At 41.3% G+C, this 21,636-nt stretch overlaps 1 protein-coding gene across 2 annotated transcripts in view; it reads left to right on the forward strand.

Moving 5' to 3' along the window:
• Window positions 1–21,636, forward strand: part of heatr1 (HEAT repeat containing 1) — a 76,977-nt gene that overhangs the window by 41,438 nt on the left and 13,903 nt on the right. The window contains exons 24-34 of one of the 2 annotated variants that reach the window (XM_078557277.1): window positions 1,655–1,761; window positions 2,733–2,885; window positions 4,389–4,507; window positions 6,477–6,598; window positions 7,286–7,414; window positions 11,011–11,241; window positions 12,450–12,579; window positions 13,758–13,930; window positions 16,680–16,732; window positions 20,310–20,433; window positions 20,945–21,088. In XM_078557277.1, the coding sequence (XP_078413403.1) occupies window positions 1,655–1,761; window positions 2,733–2,885; window positions 4,389–4,507; window positions 6,477–6,598; window positions 7,286–7,414; window positions 11,011–11,241; window positions 12,450–12,579; window positions 13,758–13,930; window positions 16,680–16,732; window positions 20,310–20,433; window positions 20,945–21,088 (1,485 nt within the window). The remainder of the gene's footprint in view (window positions 1–1,654; window positions 1,762–2,732; window positions 2,886–4,388; window positions 4,508–6,476; window positions 6,599–7,285; window positions 7,415–11,010; window positions 11,242–12,449; window positions 12,580–13,757; window positions 13,931–16,679; window positions 16,733–20,309; window positions 20,434–20,944; window positions 21,089–21,636) is intronic. The other variant, XM_078557278.1, reaches the window with a different exon arrangement.

Here is a 21,636-nt window from a genome sequence, read left to right on the forward strand (position 1 = left end):
ACACCTGATGAATGACATTTCTTAATAGTGCTAGACTTAATTCCTCTGCCTACGCTGGTATATTTTTGTCATAATTTAATTCTGAGAATATTACTCCTTGAGAAAAGCAGCAATTCATATATTGCTCAAGATTCTCTCCACATTAGGAAACTAAAATATTTTTGATCAGGTCATTAATCAAATGTATTTCTGATTTGAAAGCCACAACTTAAATCCTCTGCTCAGAGGATTAAACATGGTACCAGTGATTAGAGTGCAAATCTTTATTTAAAAGAGAAAGTTTGCTTATATGATCAAATTGTATGGATTCAGGTTGATAGCCCGAGCATTGTCAAATCTCATATTCTGGAGATGTAGTTAGAATGAAACCATGCCTCAGTGCTCAAGGCTGTGAAATCCCACATCATGGCCCTAGGATCAGTGCAGATAAGGTCTTTTATCTTTTAGGTTAAGGAAGGATTTCTGTGCTGCTTCTCCTGTGACGCCACAGTAATATAAATTCTGCGTGGGTGTGAAATATCTGCCAAAGAAACAACGAGCCTGTTCGACCACGGAAATAAATAGGATTGGAAAGACAGCTCCTATTAAAATTGCTGTGTTGTGTTTTTTTTTAGTATGCAGGCTGGTCCTTGGCTCATTAATCTCGCTGTTAACCCTCTGATGAAGATCACATTTAAAACATTTACTGGGCACCTGAACTGTCACTATTATTTTGTTTCAATAATTGAGGATAGATATATAGATTACCAAGAGTTTCTTGTAGTTGTTACTCATTCTCTAACCATCAAATAGTGAAAAGATTTTAATTGTTTTATTCTTGCCTTATCGTATGGCCTAATGACCATCTCCAAAATACTGAAAAAGGATACAGTAAAGAGCAAACCTTTGCATGTTGTTAATGGTTTGTAGCAGTGCCCAATGTATCTGTTTTTAGGTTAGCCAAAGTGACTACAGTGATTTTTCTGCACAGGATGGAAGGGCTATTTGATCCAAACTTATACCTTCTAATTTTGATTGGGCATTGCAGATTGAAACAAGTATGTACTTCATTTTCTCAGTACCAATTTTCATATGCTGAATGTTGCTTTGGCTGGCATGTTTGTAAATCTTCCTCTTGTTTAACCATGGCTACGATGCCATCAGCACACGAGGGTCATCAGCCTCCTGCTGATGTTTTTCCTACTTGGATACAAGGTGCTGTTGGCTTCCATATGGGCTCTTGACACAAGAGTAATGATTTAACACTCAATCAACTCTCCCACAGACAAATAGATGTTCTTAACTGAACTATTGTTTCGGAAGGATTTGGATTTATATATGCTGAGGATGTCTCAATGCACTTCACATCCATTTAAGTGCTTTGGAAGTGTAGCCACTGCTGTAATGTGGGCTGTAAAAGATGTCAATTTGCACACAGCAGTGAAGTAATGACAAAACAATTTGTTTTAATGGTGTTGATCAGGACAGTGGGAAAACTCTCCTGCACTACTTTGAGCAGTGTCGTAGGATCTTTTATGACCACCTTAGAGAAAAGATTGAGTCATATATCATGGATCACCTGAATGAGTTTTGGCACCTTTTAAATTGCATATTTTGATAGGGTTAAAAGATATCCTTCAGGGATCTGTAATTTTTATTTGTTTGTGTGGTTCAGATTGTAGTTGATGCTGAACAAATTGCCCAGGAACTAGGACCTTTGGAAAAATCTCAAAGCCATGCAACCATTCAGCAGACCAGGAGGCAGAAAATGCAACAGCAGAGGTATGTTGTTTCCAGACCCAAGTTCATTGTTGGTGTCAGCATTTTCCACTATATGCTGCATTGAAATTATTCTTTAGGGAAACATATTGCTAGAACTATTGTTTAGCTGAAATTGTTGGACTTTAATTTCTACTCTATTTCTCCATGGTATTTAACATTGAGAACACAATGTAAGAAATAGGAGCAGAAAGAAGCCGTATGGACCTTTGAGCCTGCTCTCCCATTCAGTAAGATCATGGCTGAATTCTACAGCATCAACTCTACTTTCTCATCCTATCCCATATCCCTTGACTCCCTTAGGGTTTAAGAATCTATCAGTCTCAGCCTTGAATATTCTTAATGATTGAACATCCACAGCTCTTTAGGGTAGAGAGCTCCAAAGATTCACAATCCTCTGAGTGAAGAATTTCTCCTTATTTCAGTCTTAAATGGCTAACCTCCTATCCTGAGTCCTGTCTATCCCTCCCCCACCACCCCCCTAACACACAACTCAGTTCTGGGCCCTCAAGCCAGGGGGGAAAATTCTCAGCATCTACCCTGCAAATTCGAGGAATTTTATATGTTTCAGTGAAATCACTTCACATTCTTATAAACTGCAGAGAAGAAAGGCGTATTCTCTTTGTGTAATGCAGCCCTCTCATGAAGATATTATTAAATATTTCTGCAGGAGTTGCTTGATTTTGTGTTAATCTGAAATCTTCTGTTTGAAAGATACAATTACAACAACGATCATTGAGCTGACCTCGCAAAGTAACAACAGGTTACTTTGTGAGGTCTGTTTGCTAAATATGGCCCTAGTTGTTAACCTAGAGAAGTGATCTCCATGCTTGAATTAGTGATTTAAACACCATCACTTTAATGGGCTTTGTCAGGTTTGGTCTTCATATGTTTGGTATTTGAAAGTTTTTTCAGAGTGACTCTTTAAATATGACTGTCATTGTTTTATGTTCTATCTGATTCTTTTTTTTAAGGAAAACCCAAGATTTGCAGAATACAGAGACTGATTCTTTAACAGGCAGTATTAACTGGCAGAGAGTTACAGTCATCGTGGAATTATTGCAGCATAAGAAGAAACTCAGAAGTCCCCAGATTCTGGTTCCCACACTCTTCAACCTTCTGTCCAGGTACTAGAACTGAGCACATCGACGATTTTGCCTTGTTAACGGAACTGGAAGATCCGATGGACCCCCCCCCCCCAGTGCTCAGTTAGCCACCTTCAGCTATCGTGCTGGCTGAGGTGCTTTACTTCTCCTGGACAGACCAGGGGAGGAAATTCACCAGGGTTCCTGTACCAGATTACAGCCCTGTGACTGCACGTGAGCAGGTCATTGCTGAATGGGTTAATCGCAGAGTACTATTTCAGGTTCTGCACAACATTAAAAAGTGGGAATAAGCACAAGTTAGTAAAAGACAAGTTAAAGCCATGGTCTTCTGGGTGCAGTATCTCTGGAATCGAGAGGTTTCTCAGGGAATAGTAGACTTTTTCAGAAGGATGGGCTAGGTGGGTCGAATAACCTTGCCCATCTGTACTTATTTTTGTGATCTTCAGGAAATGATAGGACATTTTGAAAAGGAAAAGTTGAAATCAAAATCATTAAGGTATAAACTCACTTTCTAACTGTCCTTAGATTTTGCGTAGAGTATGCAAAAGATATTATGGAGAGAAATAAAATTAATTGCATACTGCAACGGAGTGATGGGTTCCTGGTGATTATAGAACCTGAGAGGTATAAGATGAGGCGAGAGAATGAGGCTCTATCACTTACACTCTCCCTGCATGATTAGTTTTAATTGGCAAAAGTAGTGATTCAAGAAGGAGCTGGCTCCCTGCCCACTGCCAGCAGATGGATTAGGAGCACTGCCTGGTTTTCTTGAGCCATTGAATGTTTTCTGTCCCGTGCAGGATTCGAGATTTCAATGTTTCAAGCCTGGTTTCATTTCTTGTGACCCTCTGTCCCCTTTCCTTTCTTTGGACTGCTTTCATTTAAATTCCTTTAACGCCAATGTGGGTGAGACACTGTCATTCCTGACTACGGCTACTTGGTGTCCCACTGAGCAGGAAATAAATGATAAAGTGTAGTTTCACACTGCCACCCAGAGGTCAGAAATTGGTGCTGCAACAGTTTGATAATTTTAATTTTCGTATATGTTATATCCCTTCTCGAGAATAACACCCCACAGCAGCACAGAAAAATACGTACTCAACTTTTAAAAGGCTGACTAGTCATACCCATAGGTTTAAGGTAATAAAAAGAGAAAATGCTCATCAGATCAGGCAGCATCTATAGAGAGGGAACAGAGTTAATGTTTCAGTTGATGACCTTTCATCAGAACACAACTATGTTTTTCTTTTTCCACCGATGCTGACTGACCTGATCAACGTTTTCTATATTTTCTGCTTTAATTTTAGATCTCAAGCATTGGCAATATTTTGCTTGCGTTATAAGTTTACAACGACTGCAGAAGTCAAATTTAATTTTACATGGTATTCCGCGACTGTTAGCGTGGCTTGGGATTGTATTATGTGTTTCTATTAATTTTTGCATGAAAGTGGAATGTCAGTTTTTTGGGCTACAATTAAAGGAATTCTACAGGAGAAATAACAGTTAATCATTGTCATGACACAGGTGCCTGGATCCATCATTGTCTGAGGAGGGCAGCCTGGAATACACAAAGCAGCTGGTCCTAAACTGTTTACTGAACCTCTGTCAAAAACTATCACCAGAAGGCACCAGGATCAGCAAAGGTGTGAAGGATAAAACAGTTTTTCTGCACCGCATTTTTATTCTGGTACTCCTTGCAGATTAAATCAATCGTGGTTTCAAGTGAATACAATCTGGAGTCAAAATGACTTGCACTTACAAAGCTGTCTTCTTTGCCTTTAACTAAAACCATGCAAGTTTTTGCATGCAAATTTAAGATGTTGTGGGAGAGCTGGAAGCAGAGTATATGGGGAATTTTAAATAACCTGGACAAAAGCTAGTATTAGTCACTGGTTACATTTAGCCAGCTGGAAACCCATCACCAGGAATATGGTATTCAAACTAACTCATTGAAGAGTCCACATGAATATAGTTTCTGCTTGTCTGCAATATAGAATGTATGCTCTTTCAGTAATGGAGAGACCCAGAGAATTTGCGTTTCAGTTGGTAAGAGGCCCACGTGAGCGAATGCTGTAAGGTAATACTGGAGCTTAACCATCTAAAACAGCATGGCTTATCAGCACAGGGCACTTGTTAACCTTCCTTTTCTTTGTCCAGCTAAGGCCACCCAACCTGTTGGGTCATTGTCTTCCAAGGTTATCTGGAGCGCTTGGGAGAACCACTACACCTAGAACCAGATCAGCTCTTTCAGGTCCCACCATTAAACCAATCTGGTTGGTAACTCTTCAACGGCATCCTAGAGTATTGAGGACTCGGCTTGTTCAGGTACCATTACCTGGTCTGCCACAAAGGATTGGCTGTATTCCAGCCTCCCATTGCCAGGTGTGTCATGTGGTGCACTTTTGCTGATGGCTGAAGAAACCAATCTGTGAGAGGCAGGTTCTACCATGAATGTCACATATGAAGTGGTTACCTGGTGTCATTGTGAATTGTTTGCAATGTTGGTACCCGTTCCCAATCACTGATTGTCATGATGGCGCACGCCAACCCACAGGTACTGTCACCACAAAGTGGTGAGAACACAGGCCTCATAAGCCAGCGTCTCGGTCCTAAGATTCAACTTGGTGTTATTCCATGCACCTTTTGAGAGTCGGCCAAAGATGGTAGCTGCTTTCCCTATGTGTGTATCGAGTTCTGCACAAAGAGAGAGATCACCACCGTGGACCTATGGTAACAGTATTAGCTAACCACTTCCAGTGGTATGTTATTTAGTGTGATCAAGGGCAGAAATGCTATTCACACATTCTGCTTTCTTACCTTTATGCCACTATCAGTACCTTCTTCAGCCCTTACCACTACCATTAACATTCCCTTTGTCTTGTGTCCATGATATCTTTGTTAATCTTTCTTTAGCTCCCACCTATCGCTGACCTTCTATCCTGCTTTACCTGCTCCACCTCCCTTACACAGTATAAATTCCATCACTTTCTACTTCTCTTTAGCTCTGAAGAAGTCATACGGACTTGAAACATTAACTCTGTTTCTTTCTCCACTGATGCTGTCAGACTTGCTAAGTTTTTCCAGCATTTTCTGTTTTTATTTCAGAAATGTAACACCCTGTCCCATAACCACTGTTTTTTTGATGCATTGTAGTAAGGGAGAACAAGTCACAGCAATTTCTCTTTCATTCATGTAAACTGAAGTTGCCTAGCAGAGATCCTACTCAGGCAGGGGAGACAGAGGAATCTCCAGGTTGGTGCTACAATTTGTAGTATCCATGGTCTAGGTGGGGGAGGCATTAAGCCAGGCTCCTGATAGCTAACCAGCTGCACTGCATGTGTCCATATCAGAGGATTGCTTTCTGTTAGAATAGTCTTTGTATGGTCACAGTTTGCTTCCACTTCGAAGAATAGCCACAGACATGGTATTGGAGCCGAATGAGAGAAAATTGATAATGAAAATTTATTTTATGATTTTTCAGGCTTGGGGAAATGGCACATGAAACGCCTTTGTTTTGTAAATATTTCCCATCATTTTCTAAATGTGATATGCTACTGATAACTTGCACAAAAAGCTAAGCAGGTGGTTTCATTTTCACCTTTGATTTTACAGATGTCCTTGATGAAGAGAAGTTTAACGTGGAGCTAATTGTTCAATGCGTCAGAGCTTCTAATATGCCTCAGACACATCATCATGCTTTACTGCTCCTGGGCGCTGCTGCTGGAATGTTCCCTGTAAGTGCAACCTGTCCTAACTGTGGGGAGGGGAGGGGGGGTTTGGGCCTGGTCAGGTGATATTTTCAAAGGCTTTTTGAATCATTTGGAATAATTATTGCCTGCCAGCAGATATCCTGTGATGGGGCTCATGGTGAGTCAGAGATTTTATAAGAACAAGGTCCTCATGCTATGTTAAATAAACACAGTGTTCTTCTAAAGGATATTATTATGGATACTGATTTACCAACTTTCAAGGCAGGCTTAGGCTCTGGAGTACTAGGTCTTAGGTGCGACAGCATCGTGAGATGGACTGGAGTACAGGGGAGGGGTCAAAGGGTTTGGTGAACACCAGAGAGGAACACTGTAGGGCCTGTACTTTGTCTTGTGTGCGCACTTCTACTCCAACCTACATGGATTTTAAAGTGCAGGTGTGCATATGTCCATCATTAAACTCTCGTGTTATTTTAGTTGTATTTTGTAAACTCTCTTTTTCTCTCCCTTAAAGTACTTATGTGCTCCATTTTCCAATTATAACCTTTAGCACTGCTGTGAAAAGACAAGTGCATTAATGCATTCATTACTCAGTATTTTTGATCCTCCTTGACCGTTTTTTGTCTTGTTTCTAAGTACACAGATCTCTTTTATTACTACAGTATTAACCACGTTTTGGCTTTTGCTTAATTTCTGTTTGCATTTATTTTGTAGGACAAGGTTCTTCATAATATCATGCCCATTTTTACCTTCATGGGTGCCAATGTGATGCGACTAGACGACAGCTACAGTTTCCAAGTGATAAACAAGACAGTACAGACCGTAATCCCAGCACTTATTCGAGTAAGTCATGGTAATTTTTTTATATGTTAATGATAAAAAAAATCTCCCGATGCCTGAGAGAGTGAGGATGGGATTAGCAATGGCAGTCATAGCCACTATGATGAAGTTAATGTTCACTGTCCAAGCTCACTTGAGCAAGGTACAGGAGTGTTGTTGATGAGTGAACCCCTAATCCCAAATATAGTCAGCATCATCAGAGAAGCAAGGAGAAATTTATAACAAAGATTTAATTTTATTTAGTTGGAATCATGCTTAGCACAAAGGAAGATGGTTGTTGGAGGTCAGTCATCTCTGTCCCAGGACATCGCTGGAGGAATCCTAGGGCCAACGATCTTCAGTTGCTTCATCAATACGCCTTCCCTCCATCGAGGGGGGATGTTCGTGGATGATTGCACAATGTTCGCACTATTTGCAACTGCTTCAGATACTGAAGCAGTCCGTGTCCATATGGAGCAAGACCTGGACAATATTCAGGCTTGGGCTGATAAGTGGCGAGTAACATTCACGCCATACAAGTGCCAGGCAATGACCATCTCCAACAAGAGAGAATCTAACCACCTCCTCATGACACTGAGTGGCATTGCCATCGCTGAATTTCCTACTATCAACATCCTGGGGATTGCCATTGACCAGAAACTGAACTGAACCTTTTTTTTATTCAGTCAGGAGATATGGGCTTCGCTAGCTAGGCCAGCATTTATTGCCCCATCCTTAATTGCCCTTGAACCCCTGCAGTCCATGTAGTGTAGGTACACCCATACTGCTGTTAGGGAGGGAGTTCCAGGATTTTGACCCAGCGACAGTGAAGGAATGGTGATATATTTTCAAGTCAGGGTGATGAGTGGCTTGGAGGGTAACTTCCAAGTGGTGGTGTTCCCATGTATCTGCTGCCAAACGTCCTTCTAGCTGGTAGTGGTCATGGGTTTGGAAGGTGCTGTCTGAGGAACCTTGGTGAGTTTCTGCAGTGCATCTATTGCTATTGTACATCGGTGGTGGAGGCAGTCAATGTTTGTGTATGGGATGCTAATCAAGCGGGCTGCTTTGTCCTGGATGGTGTCGAGTTTATTGAGTATTGGAGCTGCACTCATCCAGGCAAGTGGTTCAGTATTCTATCACATTTTCGACTTGTGCCTTATAGATTGTGGACAGGCTTTGGGGAATCAAGAGGTGAGTTACTCGCCGCAGGATTCTGAGCCTCTGACCTGCTCTTGTAGCCACAGTATTTATATGGCTAGTCCATTTCAGATTCTGGTCAATGGTAACCCCCAGGATGTTGATAGTGGGCGATTCCGAGATATTAATGCCATTGAATATCAAGAAGTAATGGTTAGACTTTCTCTTATTGGAGATGGTCATTGCCTGGCACTTGTGTGGTGCCACTTGTCAGCCCAAGCCTGGATATTGTCCAGGTCTTGCTGCATTTGGACATGGACTGCTTCAGTATCTGAGGAGTCGCAAATGGTGCTGAACATTGTGCAATCATCAGCGAACATCCCACTTCTGACCTTATGATGGAAGGAAGGTCATTGATGAAGCAGCTGAAGATGGTAGGGCCTAAGACACTACCCTGAAGAACTCCTGCAGTGATGTACTGGAGTTAAGATGACTGACATCCAACAATCACATCCATCTTCTTTTGTGCTATGAATGACTCCAACCAGCAGAGTTTTCCCCTGATTCCCATTGACTCCAGTTTTGCTAGAGCTCCTTGATGCCACACTCGGTCAAATGCTGCCTTGATGTCAAGGGCAGTCACTCTCACCTCACCTCGGGAGTTCAGCTCTTTTGTCCATGTTTGAACCAGGGCTGTAACAAGGTCAGGAGCTGAGTGCCCCTGGTAGAATCAAAACTGAGCGTCAGTGAGCAGGTTATTGCTGAGCAATTGCAGCTTGATAGCACTGTTGAGACCCCTTCCATCACTTTACAGATGATCGAGAGTAGACTGATGGGGCGGTAATTGGCTGGGTTGGATTTGTCCTCCTTTTTCTGTACAGGACATACCCGGGCAATTTTCCATATTGCGGGATAGATGCCAGTGTTGTAACTACTGGAACAGCTTGGCTAGGGGTGCGGCATGTCCTGGAGCACAAGTCTTCAGTACTATTGTCGGAATATTGTCAGGGCCCATAGCCTTTGCAGTTTCCAGTGCCTTCAGCCATTTCTTGATATCACGTGGAGTGAATTGAATTGGCTGAAGACTGGCATCTGTGATGCTGCGGACCTCTGGAGGAGGCCGAGATGGATCATCCACTTGGCACTTCTGGCTGATGAATGTTGCAAATTCTTCAGCCTTATCTTTTGCACTGACATGCTGGGCCTGGGCTTCCCCATCATTGAGGATGGGGATATTTGTGGAGTCCCCTCCTCCAGTGAGTTGTTTAATTGTCCACCACTATTCATGGCTGGATGTGGCAGGACTGCAGAGCTTAGATCTGATTCGTTGGTTGTGGAATAGCTTAGCTCTGTCACTTGCTGCTGATGCTGTTTGGCAGCTTCACCAGGTTGACACCTCATTTTTAGGCATGCCAGGTGCTGCTCCTGGCATGCCCTCCTGCACTCTTCATTGAACCAGGGTTGATCCCCTGGCTTGGTGGTAATGGTAGAGTGGGGGATATGCTAGGCCATGAGGTTACAGATTGTGGTTGAGTACAATTCTGCTGCTGCTCATAGCCCACAGCGCCTCATGGATGACCAGTCTTGAGTTGCTAAATCTGTTCGAAATCAACCCCATTTAGCAAGATCACTGGGTGGGGACATGTCTGAGCTCAGCTGTGGTGTCCTTGCTAATGGATAGTCTGTGTTCTCGGTTTACGTGCAAATAATGCTCATGTGGGAGAAAAGCCAGAAAGTAATTTGTACCTGTAGGGCTGTTTTCCCATTTGGAAGTCAGTGTCTTCAGAGAAAAATATAAATAATGAGCTGTCTGTCAACCAGCACTGTAGATAAACTCAAGAGGGTGACAGAGCCCCATTCCTATGTAGATACCTACTTGTTCAAAGCCACGAAAGGTGCATTATAACTACATTACAATGTAGTAGCCTCTGGTGGCAATGATTATCATTTTGTGAACAGTTGCCCTTGCACACTTAGTTACACTGGCATGAATTATTTTTATTGAGTAGAAATGGAAAAGTTAGAAAATCATTTTGGAGTAATATGCATTGTGTTACATTTGCTTCCGCTCTTGCATAGTTGTTGTTTGTTGAGTTTATGTACTTCTGAAATTTGCAGCCCGGGGTCCACCTCGTTCCATAGTTATTCAAACTGCAAGTGGTTGGAAGTAGCTCCTTGAAACCATTTTATGTCTTGCAAAAACTATCTTTACAGTTCAAGGTAGACCATTAAAATAATACATTTTACAGCAGAAACTCCCACTTCGATGTGACTTCCTGATAAGGATGTTAAAATTTTGCTTACTTTAACATGAATCCATGGGGGAATGGGTGGGATGGCACTATTTTTTTAAAAAAAGACCAAAGTTGCAAATCAAGATTGACGATCACAGTTCGCTGCACTGCTCGTAAATATAAAAAAATCTTCTCTTCCTTTTGTGATTTTTGTCCATTTTGCCTCTTATTTATATTGGTGTTTTGCAGGCGGATGATGAAGTTTCTGCAGAAACCAAACAGAATGTGGAAAATGTTGTTAGAAAAATCATCCACGTGTTTGTGGATGCCATGCCACATGTGCCTGAGCACAGGCGAGTACCCATCCTTGCACAGCTCATTAACACAGTGAGTGCGGAGCGCTTCCTTTGGACCCTCCTGTTGCTTCTTTTTGAGCAGCACGTGACCAAGACCACTTCTGCAGCAAGCAGTGGTGAAAAGGTAAAACCCGTGTATTTTAGAATAGATAGCTAAAAGCAGGAATCATTCTGCACTTGATTGTGAAAGAACAATTTGCTTGTTCAATGGTTCGGAAACAAGAATGATTGGGTGAGAAAAGAGTACAAGAGATTAAGATGAGTCATAAAGGTTTTTAAGCCATTTGTTTTTTTCCTGTATCTAAAATTCCTTGTATATTAAATGTGATTAATGTTGCTTATTGTACTATTTATTGTGGAGATTACATCTGATATTTATTGACCATTTTTTTTTCAAATTTAATTACTGCTTCAGTTTTTTTCTTTAATTAAAAATGATTACTTGGTGGAAAAGTCACTAACGGTGAGTTGGTCTTTGCCATTATTATGCATCACTTTGCAGCTGATGGTAAATAGCACCATAAAGGCTGAGGAACAGTTTTGTGCTGAGAGACTGTACAAAATCCAGAGAGATGCCAAATGAAAATACATGAATAGGATGAGTGGAGAGTAAATAAAGCGCGGGGGAAAAATGCATAAGACAGTCATGTTCCAGTGGTGACTGAGTATAGTTCTTTTTCTCTTTCAGCTGAGGAAAGATTTATTAGGTGGTGACATTTTATCAGACTTTCAGAGGATTGCCTACTATAATCGGCATTTTTCCATTACGATTCAGTTCTGTACTCCATTGCATCTGCCAACTGAAAATCTGCAACATTCAACTAGAGAGCAAACTAAATTGAATATGGGGCTTAAACTTTTAGCCTTCTAGTAATTCAAACTTTCCTTTCCCAGCCCCTAATGTAGAGGCCCTCTCCCAGGAGTGGTTGCTATTTAGCGTTTCATCTGGAAACCTACAGAATTTAGTCACTAAGAAATAATTGTTTACTTGTAACTTAATAACTTTTTTTTTGCTGTACTTACAAAATAGAGAAAGAACTCCATCTTGACAAAAGAATGTAGTGGCACTCAAGCCGTGTCCATTTAGTTTTTAATAGTTATAATGTTAGATGTTAGAGAGTGATGCATGAAAATTAAGCCTTGTTTAAGGGAAAGAAAGACTTTGCTTGTTCCAAGTTGAAACAATCATTTCAAGAAGGTTTATTCACGTCTCTTTCTCCCACTCCCCACCCCGGGGTAGTTTGCCCAACTGAATTTCTGTTGTTTAAAGCAGTCACTTATGAATTGGATTTTACTTGCCTCTCCAACAAAGCTGTGTTTTTTATATAATAGGAGGCTGTTTTGGAAAGAGACGTTGAGTTCTGGATTGCTGTTTGCTGCGAATTCAGTGTTCAGGAGCAGCTCCAGAGTTTCATCAACATCTTGCGTTACTTACCCCAGCTCCCAGAAGACAAGGAACAAAGTAAGTACAAAGTGACATGCCGTTAACATCAGATAAACATTCCACATCATTTCAGCAAAACCTAATTCAGCCTAACTGTAGTTAAATAATGATGGTGTCATTTAAACAGGGAGAAGGCATGTCCCAGGGCAGAACATTCAAAAAGCTGATGTCCTATTAGCCTGATAGAATAATGTTTTTTGGTGACCTATCTCCCCAGCACTGCCCATTATAAAATCCTTTTGTAAAATAGTCCTCATTTTTATTTTCAACCTAATATATGACTGTGAAGTCTGACTATGCAGCTTCCCTGTACTGATTGCTTAAACTTTTGAGCTGTTCGTGTATGGTTAGCTACGAATAGTCACTGTTCACTGTCAGGGTGATTTTGTGTGTCTTTTTTAACATTGTAACTTGAAAATTCTGCAGATCTCTAAAATTATGGAAAATAAAAACATTGCAGTATTAAAACTAAATTACTAATCTTTATCTCCAGCTAGAGGACTCATTTTGCTTTGAGTAAAGCAAATTTATTCATTAATACCTAAGAATCTAGGAGGTGAGTGTCTTGAGTGTTCTCTGATTTATCCACTGTAATGTCAGTAGAAGCACTACAGAAGCCCTGGGGAAAGAGTATTTGCATCAATTTCCCACCATTTACATGGCTGCCCCACTGACGTAGTAGTGGACAAGGAGAAAGACACCAGCAGGAGTTCACCCCAGTCTGTTTACACTTGATCTCATTGATACATCGAATTGCTTCACTGGTTAAGAATGCAATGTAGATCATTTTATTTAGGGTGGAGTTAATTCAGCTCTTTTGTGGTTTGTATATGTTTTAAAGTGTGTTGCCTCCACACACCATTCTCTATTCAAGGCGGAGGTGACCTGGTGCAGTGGCTTTATTGCCCAAATGTGTTTTTGTTTCTTTCATGGTAATTTTACCTCATCAACATTTCAGCTTTCTAGTTTTCACCAGTTCAGGCATGTTCTGAAAAGCTTCCCAAAAGCTTCTCAGTCTGCCTAACACTGCTAGTTCAGCTATTCTTTCCTGTTGCATGCTAATATGATTGATCATTGTTTTGTTGCTAAATTGCCCTAACACCTAGACTTCTAAAATTCCTTGTTAACACATACAGAATTCCTTTTCGAGAAAATGTCTTTGCAAATTGATTTCTTGAACCTGTTTTACTTAAAAGCAGCCGAAGGACAGGGAAAAATGAGGACAACCAGGAGCAAAGCAAGGAACCCGAGTGAAGTGGAACCACTGTTCAACGTAGACACTCACACAGCTAAACAGCTACGGCATTTCAAATTTCTTTCTGTGTCATTCATGGCTCAGATTCTCGCCTCCAATAGCTTTGTTGGGAAGGTAATTTTGGTTCGCTTCTAATTTAAATAATTAGTTGTAAACAATAGTTTGTATATCTTGGATATTTTAGTACTTAATATTGAAGGTGCTAACCTCGATAAGCGGTAGATCACTGTTCGTTTCTTACCTCTTCAACAGAATGGATCCAGTTTATTGTGCAGATCTGCTTAATTCCATAGATTTCAGTAAATAGCCTAGCTACCTCCAGGTCCAAACCAAGGCCTGTTTGTACAGAATTCTCCATTTTACCTTGCCACCCCACTGCCAAAAAAAAATTCTCAATTATAAAAAAGATGTCGAAACACTGGAGAGGGTGCAGAGAAAGTTTACAAGGATGATAACAGAAATGCGCGGGTTACATATTGTTACAGACAGGAGGGGTTTAATTTAAGACACCCTGATTTCTCCTCTCTCCACCTTTCCGTAAACAGAAAGATGTTTTTGATTTTCCCCCTTTATAAGCGGTGGCGTATTTTCCCAGCTCTTTCAGTTTTTTTGGAGTGATCCAATCCTCTATTAATAACCCCACAGCAAACTCAAGAGAGGATAAAATCAGAGGGTTAGTTTATTTTACATCCACTCAAAAACACAGGAAGGGGTTCACAACGTAGCCACCGGTTCACTCACACACTACAAGAGGCATAAGGGAAAGGGGGTACAGTGCAAAGACCGCAGACAAAATAAGAATTATTGTTTCATGTGAGTCCAGAATCAAAAGTCCAATGGTGTATTCCTTCAGAGAGATTAGCCAGCTGAAACTTATGTGGGGGATTCACTTTTGCAGCAGTGCTGACTTCCGATGATGGGAGAAGCACGTCGAGATGAATCAGCCTTGCAGTAGGCACTGGTACCAAAGTTCAGATGCTCCAGAAGAAAACAGTATAGATGAAGGCCAGGCAACTTAAACCTGGATAGAACTCTATTTCTGCGGCTGCTTTGTTGATGAAAGATGGCAGACTGCCAGGATTCAGCTCCAGAAGGCATTACTACAGGTTCTAGCAGCTTGGTGGTGGGGGTGGGGGGCATATGATATAACTCCTACATCTTCCCTTTGGTTTGGAAAAAGGATGTATATTCTTTGTCTGTATTCAGATATTTCATCTCCGTTGGCCAGAGCTGTGCTTTAGAAATGTAGAGGGTCATTGTGCATTTCCTTGGAATTTGATTTCTACAGTCACAGGGGACATTAGTGCCTCTTTAGAGATAATGAGATTCTTGCTGTTTTCTGAAGGCTAGAAATTCCTTTTGTGTGAGCCATAGTGAGTCAAGCTTCAGTCAGTGTAAAGCCTTTGTCCATTTTTTTTAAAAAGATAATTCTGTAAAGTAGCCAGGATGATATATATTTTCCTTCATGTCTCCTGGGCATGACAATATCAAGAAAGCTTTGACAGGCTGGGTCTCTTTTTCCTTGAAAAAAGAAGGCAAGAGGTGACCTAAAAGAAGTTTTTAAAATTATGAAAGGTTTTGATAGAGTGGATACAGAGAGAATGTTCCTACTTGTGAGGAAGAACATAATTAGAGGCCATCAATATAAGATGGAAACTAAGAAACCCAATAGGGAATTCAGAATATTCTTCTTTACCCAAAGAGTGGTAAGAATTTGGAACTTCCTACCACAGGGAGTGGTCGAAGTGAATGATGTAGCTGCTTTTAAGGGGAAGCTAGACATCCATATGAGCGAGCAGGGAATGCAAGGTTAGAATGATAGATTTAGATGAGGCTTGTTGGGCTGAATGTCCTGTTTCTGTGCCATATATCCTGTGTAATGCTGTGCAAAGTTGTCAATTATTTATTCCTCAATGCAGCTTCACAACACCTGACCCATTCCCAGTTCTACTGTGATGTTTCAGTTCACCATTTATTTTACTTGAAAACAGCCAAATAATGCTCTGGTTTTATTGCTTACTGGAGTACCTTTTCAAGCTAATTCCATTAATGAACAATTTATTTGGGAGTCTCAAAGTGCCTAGTTAGCAACAAGTTTTATTTGTGAGTGAAAACTGGAATCACTTCACATTTGTGATAATTAAAAATTAAGAACATGTCACTCGTGAGGCTCCAGATGACTGATTTGGGGATTATGTTGAGTAGTTTGAAAATAAAAACAATTTTGAACAAGCATGTTTACTGTCAAGGGGGTAAGAAACTGGATGGGATTTGGCTGAGAAAGAAATCTGGATTTTTTTTAAAGTACACGTTGATTTAAGCCAAAGTAACATTCTAATGAATGGTCATCAACATGTAGCATTAACTCTGTTTTCCTCTCCATGTTTGCTGCCTGGCTTGCTGAGCATTTCTAGCGTTTTCTGTTCTTAATTCAAAATAAGGGGTCCCATGGACCCTAGAGTGGAATAATTTACTAATCTCCTTCTACAGACAGTGCTATCAGTGTGGTCTGTTACAGAAAATGGTCTATCTGGGGAAACCATTTGTACTGTCAAGTTAAACAAAACTACATTCCTTCAATTGGAACTTGCTAATCACTGTAATTTTTATGGGTACTAAAAGGAGGCCCATTGCTTACATGAGGGAGAAGGGAATAGAGGAATATGGGAGCGGCATATGAAGAAGTAATTTAGACTAGGAGGAAGCTTGTGTGGAATATAAGCACCTACATAGACCACTTGAACCAAATGGCTTCGTTCCATGCTGTGGATTCTTTACACTGTGCTGGAAGACAGCTGGCTTTATAAAATAGTTCCCGTTAAATGTTACGTATGCTCACTGAATTTCTTTGCTTTTATATTAGGTTGCAGAGTGTAACAATTCTGAAGAAAAACTTTTGCAGAAGCTTGAACAAAGGTAACCAATTGTCTGTTGCAGTTTATAGTGATTGTTACAAATTTTTGGCTTTTTAAAATTAATTCATGAAATGTGGGCATTGTTGGCTAAGCCAGCATTTATTGCCCATCCCTAATTGCCCTTGAGAAGTGGTGGTGAGCTGCCTTCTTGAACCACTGCAGTCCATGTGGTGTAGGTACACCCACACTGCTGTTGGGGAGGGAGTTCCAGGATTTTGACTCAGCAACAGTGACGGAACCGAGCCATATTTCCAAGTCAGGATGGTGCGTGGCTTGGAGGGAACTTCCAGGTGGTGGTGTTCCCATGCATCTGCTGCAGTTGTCCTTCTAGATGGTAGTGGTCATAAGTTTGGAAGATACTGCCTAAGGAGTCTTGATGAGTTCCTGCAGTGCATCTTGTAGATGGTACACACTGCTGCCACTTGTATTGGTGGTGGAGGGAGTCAGTGTTTGTGGATGGGGTGCCAGTCAAGCAGCTTGCTTTGCCCTGGATGGTGTCGAGCTTCTTGAGTGTGGTTGGAACTGCACTCATCCAGGCAAGTGGAGAGTATCCCATCACACTCCTAACTTGTGCCTTGTTGATGGTAGATAGGCTCAGGGGAGTCAGGAGGTGAGTTACTCACTGCTGAATTCCTAGCCTCTGACCTGCTCTTGTAGCCAGAGAATTTATATGGCTGGCCCAGTTCTATTCTGGTCACTGGTAACCCCAGGATGTTGATATTGAGGGATTCAGCATGGTAATGCCATTGAATGTCAGGGGGCAATGGTTAGATTCTCTCTTGTTGATGGTCATTGCCTAGCACTTGTGTGACACAAATGTTACTTGCCACTTGTCAGCCCAAGCCTGGATGTTGCCCAGGTTTTGCTGCATTTGGACTTGGACTGCTGGAGTCATAAATGGTGCTGAACATTGTGCAATCATCAGTGAACATCCCTACTCCTGACCTTATGATGGAAGGAAGGTTATTGATGAAGCAACTGAAGATGGTTGGGCCTAGGGCACTGCCCTGAGGAACTTCTGCAGTGAGGTCCTAGAACTGAGATGATTGACCTCCAACAACCACAAGTATCTTCCTTTGTGCTAGTTATGACGCCAACCAGTGGAAAGTTTTCCCCCGATTCCCATTGACTCCAGTTTTGCTAGGGCTCCTTGATGCCGCACTTGCTCAAATGCGGCCTTGATGTCAAAGGCAGTCACTCTCACTTCATCTAGCTTAGGCATTCACTTGGGATCAGCGGTGCTGTCCCTCCTATAAGCAATCCCTGTCTTAAATTCAGGATCCTGCCTGTACTGTCCACTATCCAATCATACATTAGCATAAGCCAGGTGTGGTAACAGAAGCACTCACTTGTAATTAACTGGATATTGTGTCAACTCAATTTCACTTTATTATCAATACGGAAATTCATTTTGGGTAAAATTGTTCATTTGTTTAAAAAAATTACATATAAATGAATAATAACAAAATAAAATCAATCTATCACAGAGACCTAACTTACTTAAATATGTATTAAAAAAAGGTATTCCACGGCATTAAAATAATCAGTCCGTGAGTCCCATTCTGAGTGCATATCCTCGTCCAAGCACCAAGCTCCTGTTATAGAAAAGGGCACAAATGCATTCAGGAACTGATTTCTCCACCATCTGAGGGGTTGTAGCCTTTTCCAATCCCTTTCGTACCTGCCCTCTCTTGTACTCCTTGAATCTTTTATAGGCAGACTGAAAGCATTTTCAGTGAGACCAGGTCTGATGTGAATTGTCCACCTGCATAATCTTACAGGCAGCAAGTGAATACACAGGGTAGGTTATAGTCACAACTCACCACTTAATTTCAGTTCCAGTTCCTCCTCATGAATAAAGAAAGTAATAAGCATGCAGTCTTACTCTGGACAAGCAGTCTGACTCCTGTTTGCTTTTGGACGGTCTAATATTAAAACAAATTATGGCTTACATGGACCGTCAGCACTGCTTTTTCAATAAGCCACCGAGGTATTTCTCTCAGCCGGTCATGCTGACAGGCTGACCATAGAAACAGATTTTCCTCTCCTTTTTGTTACACCTAACCCCAGGAAGTGGATGGGCTGCCTCCCCAGCTTCCACATTCAATAATTTGCCAGTGGGTCTATCAATGATATTGGCTAAACACAGGCACACACTGTTGAGCAGACCCACTCTGCTGGACTCAAATTATTAAGTCAATCCCAACAATAATAGGCATAGATGTTTGTAGAAAACCTGAAGCAAGATAGCAGATTAACACATAAACTCCCCTTTGGCTTAGCGGTTGCAATAAGTAGAATACTAAACCTGCGTAAACCCATTTTAATTGAGAACATATCGCTTAAGCGTTTCCAATCTTCTGTGAGGAAAATAATCAAAAAAAATCCAAAACTTGACAGAGTCTGTAATGTTCACCGGTGCTCAACTGCAAGTAATTTCTCAACAAGCTCAAATGTATCAACTTCGTATGTCAAAGAGAAACTTACCTGAAGTTTACATCCAACTGTCATCAGCACAGAAATTAACTCAAAGCTGAATAAAGTGGGTGCACAAAATTATAATATATTAAAGAAAAGAATCTGAATAATTTATAAGTCTTGGTTACTTTTATTTGCCCTCTGATATGGATAACGCTGGCGATGCTGCATTTTATGTCCACCTGCAGTTGCCCCGAGAAGTTGGTGGTAGGCCAGCTTCTTCAACCGCTGCAGTCCACGTGCTGAATGGTGCTTTTAGAGTTGCGGTGAAGGGACTACTCAAGTGTCACTCTTAGTTTATCATCATTCAGACCCTCCCCCTATTAGTTTAGATAAAAGAAAAAATAAGTGACATTTGCCCATAACTTTCAAGCTCCGGGGTGTCATAACTAGGAGGTGTCCCCCCACCACCCCCACAACCCTGAAGGCTTCGGGCACTCGCTGCACTATACTGTTCTCACCCAGCCTCAGTTAGAAGTTCGGGCGAGAAAGCAGCGGCTGGATTTCAAGGTAAAAAGCTAGGAGCAGACTCAGATTGCCGCTCCGCTGAATTTATGGCCCTTTGAAAGCAACTAATGCTAGAACCTCGTTGTGAGGAGAGAACCATAAGACATAGGAGCAGAAATTAGGCCATTCGGCCCATCGAGTCTGCTCCGCCATTCAATCATGGCTGATAAGTTTCTCAACCCCATTCTCCCGCCTTCTCCCCATAACCTTTGATCCCCTTACCAATCAAGAACCTATCTATCTCGATCTTAAATACACTCAATGACCTGGCCTCCACAGCCTTCTGTGGCAATGAATTCCATAGATTCACCACTCTCTGGCTAAAGAAGTTTCTCCTCATCTCTGTTCTAAAAGGTCTTCCCTTTACTCTGAGGCTGTGTCCTCGGGTCCTAGTCTCCTAGTGTGTACCAGGAGCACATTGCCACATTGCATTATATAATATTTGAAGTGGGTATGTGAACCACTGTAGAAACAACTAAGGCTTTCAGTATTTTATAATTTTTTTGTGATCTGTTGGTCATCAGGTTGCACTTAAACTTGGATCATTTTCCTGAGTGGTTCTTCAGTGCATTGATCCTGTTCTGTTTCCCTAGTTTGTTGGAGGAAATTCTGTGCTACATTAACGTGGTTGCTCACAGTGTGGAGGAGAATGCAGAGAAACCAACAGCCAAATTCTGGAGAGCTCTACTCAACCGATCGTACGATGTCTTAGATAAAGTAGGTTTTCAACCTAGCTGGTCCTAGTTGTTGACTTACTTTTCAATTTAAATTTGGTCTCCTTGCAAACTGACAAGCAGATGTTTTCTCAAACATAATTGTAAAAGATTCTTATGAGAAAGGAATATTCGTTTGGGCGTCAGATTTGGTTCCATTCAACCCCCGACTCCGTGGCTTGGGACATAATCCAAGCTGACACTTGAGTGCAGTACTGAGGGAATGCTGCACTGCTGGAGTGCTGTATTTAAGAGGAAATATTAAACTGAGAAGTCCCTTCTGCCATCAAGTGGACTTAAAAGATCTCATGGCACTATTTGAAGAAGAGCTGATGTGCATCCCTCAACTGACATCACTAAAACAGATGACCTAGTCCTGCCTGATCTGTATTATGGTGCCACTGCGTTTGCTATCGGATGACTTGAATTGGCTGGCGTTAGCTAATGAATTTGACTTGATGAGGATTCAATTACCAAGTAATCTCTCTGAACACTCCTTTATCTCCCTGGTACAGGTGAATGCCTTGCTACCAACAGAGACCTTCATTCCAGTGATACGAGGGCTAATGAGTAATCAGTTACCTTCAGTTCGACGTAAAGCTATGGATCTCCTCAATAATAAGCTCCAGCAGCACAAAACAGTGTGGCAGGAACATCAGGTGAGTTCTTCATTCTCTTTAAAATCAAGCGCAAACGCTTCTATCTAAATGAACAGTATTGATTTAAAGATACTTGAATAATGTACAAGCTGTCTTAGTTTGAGGTTCACAACCTTGAAGTTTCAGGTGTTGCCCTACTCTGTCCTCACTTTGTTGCTCTGGTCATGATGTGTATTTACAGTTTACTTGCACAAAAATAAAAAAAATAGTGATTTCTTTCAGATGCTGGGGAACATTTACAGTGGAACCTCCATAAGAACTTTTTTATGATGAAGGAACAAGGCAGAGTTTCCAGCATTACATTTTTGATTCAAAACACCGCCCTCTCTCCAGCTGATTAATCAGTTGATCTGATCTGGAAAAAAAAGAAAAGGGTGGTACTGCCAAATCTAGAGCCCCCAGTTATCCAGAAGCATACAGGGATAAAGCAGAAAAATAAAGCTTATGATAGTCACAAAAAGCTTAATACTGTAGAAAGCCTAGAGGAGTTTAGAAAATACAGGAGTGAAGTAAAAAAATTAAATCAGGAAAGCAAAGAGAGGATACGA

The sequence above is a fragment of the Cetorhinus maximus genome, chromosome 14 (assembly GCF_964194155.1).
Source record: "Cetorhinus maximus chromosome 14, sCetMax3.hap1.1, whole genome shotgun sequence".
In the NCBI taxonomy this organism is placed as follows: Eukaryota; Metazoa; Chordata; class Chondrichthyes; order Lamniformes; family Cetorhinidae; genus Cetorhinus; species Cetorhinus maximus.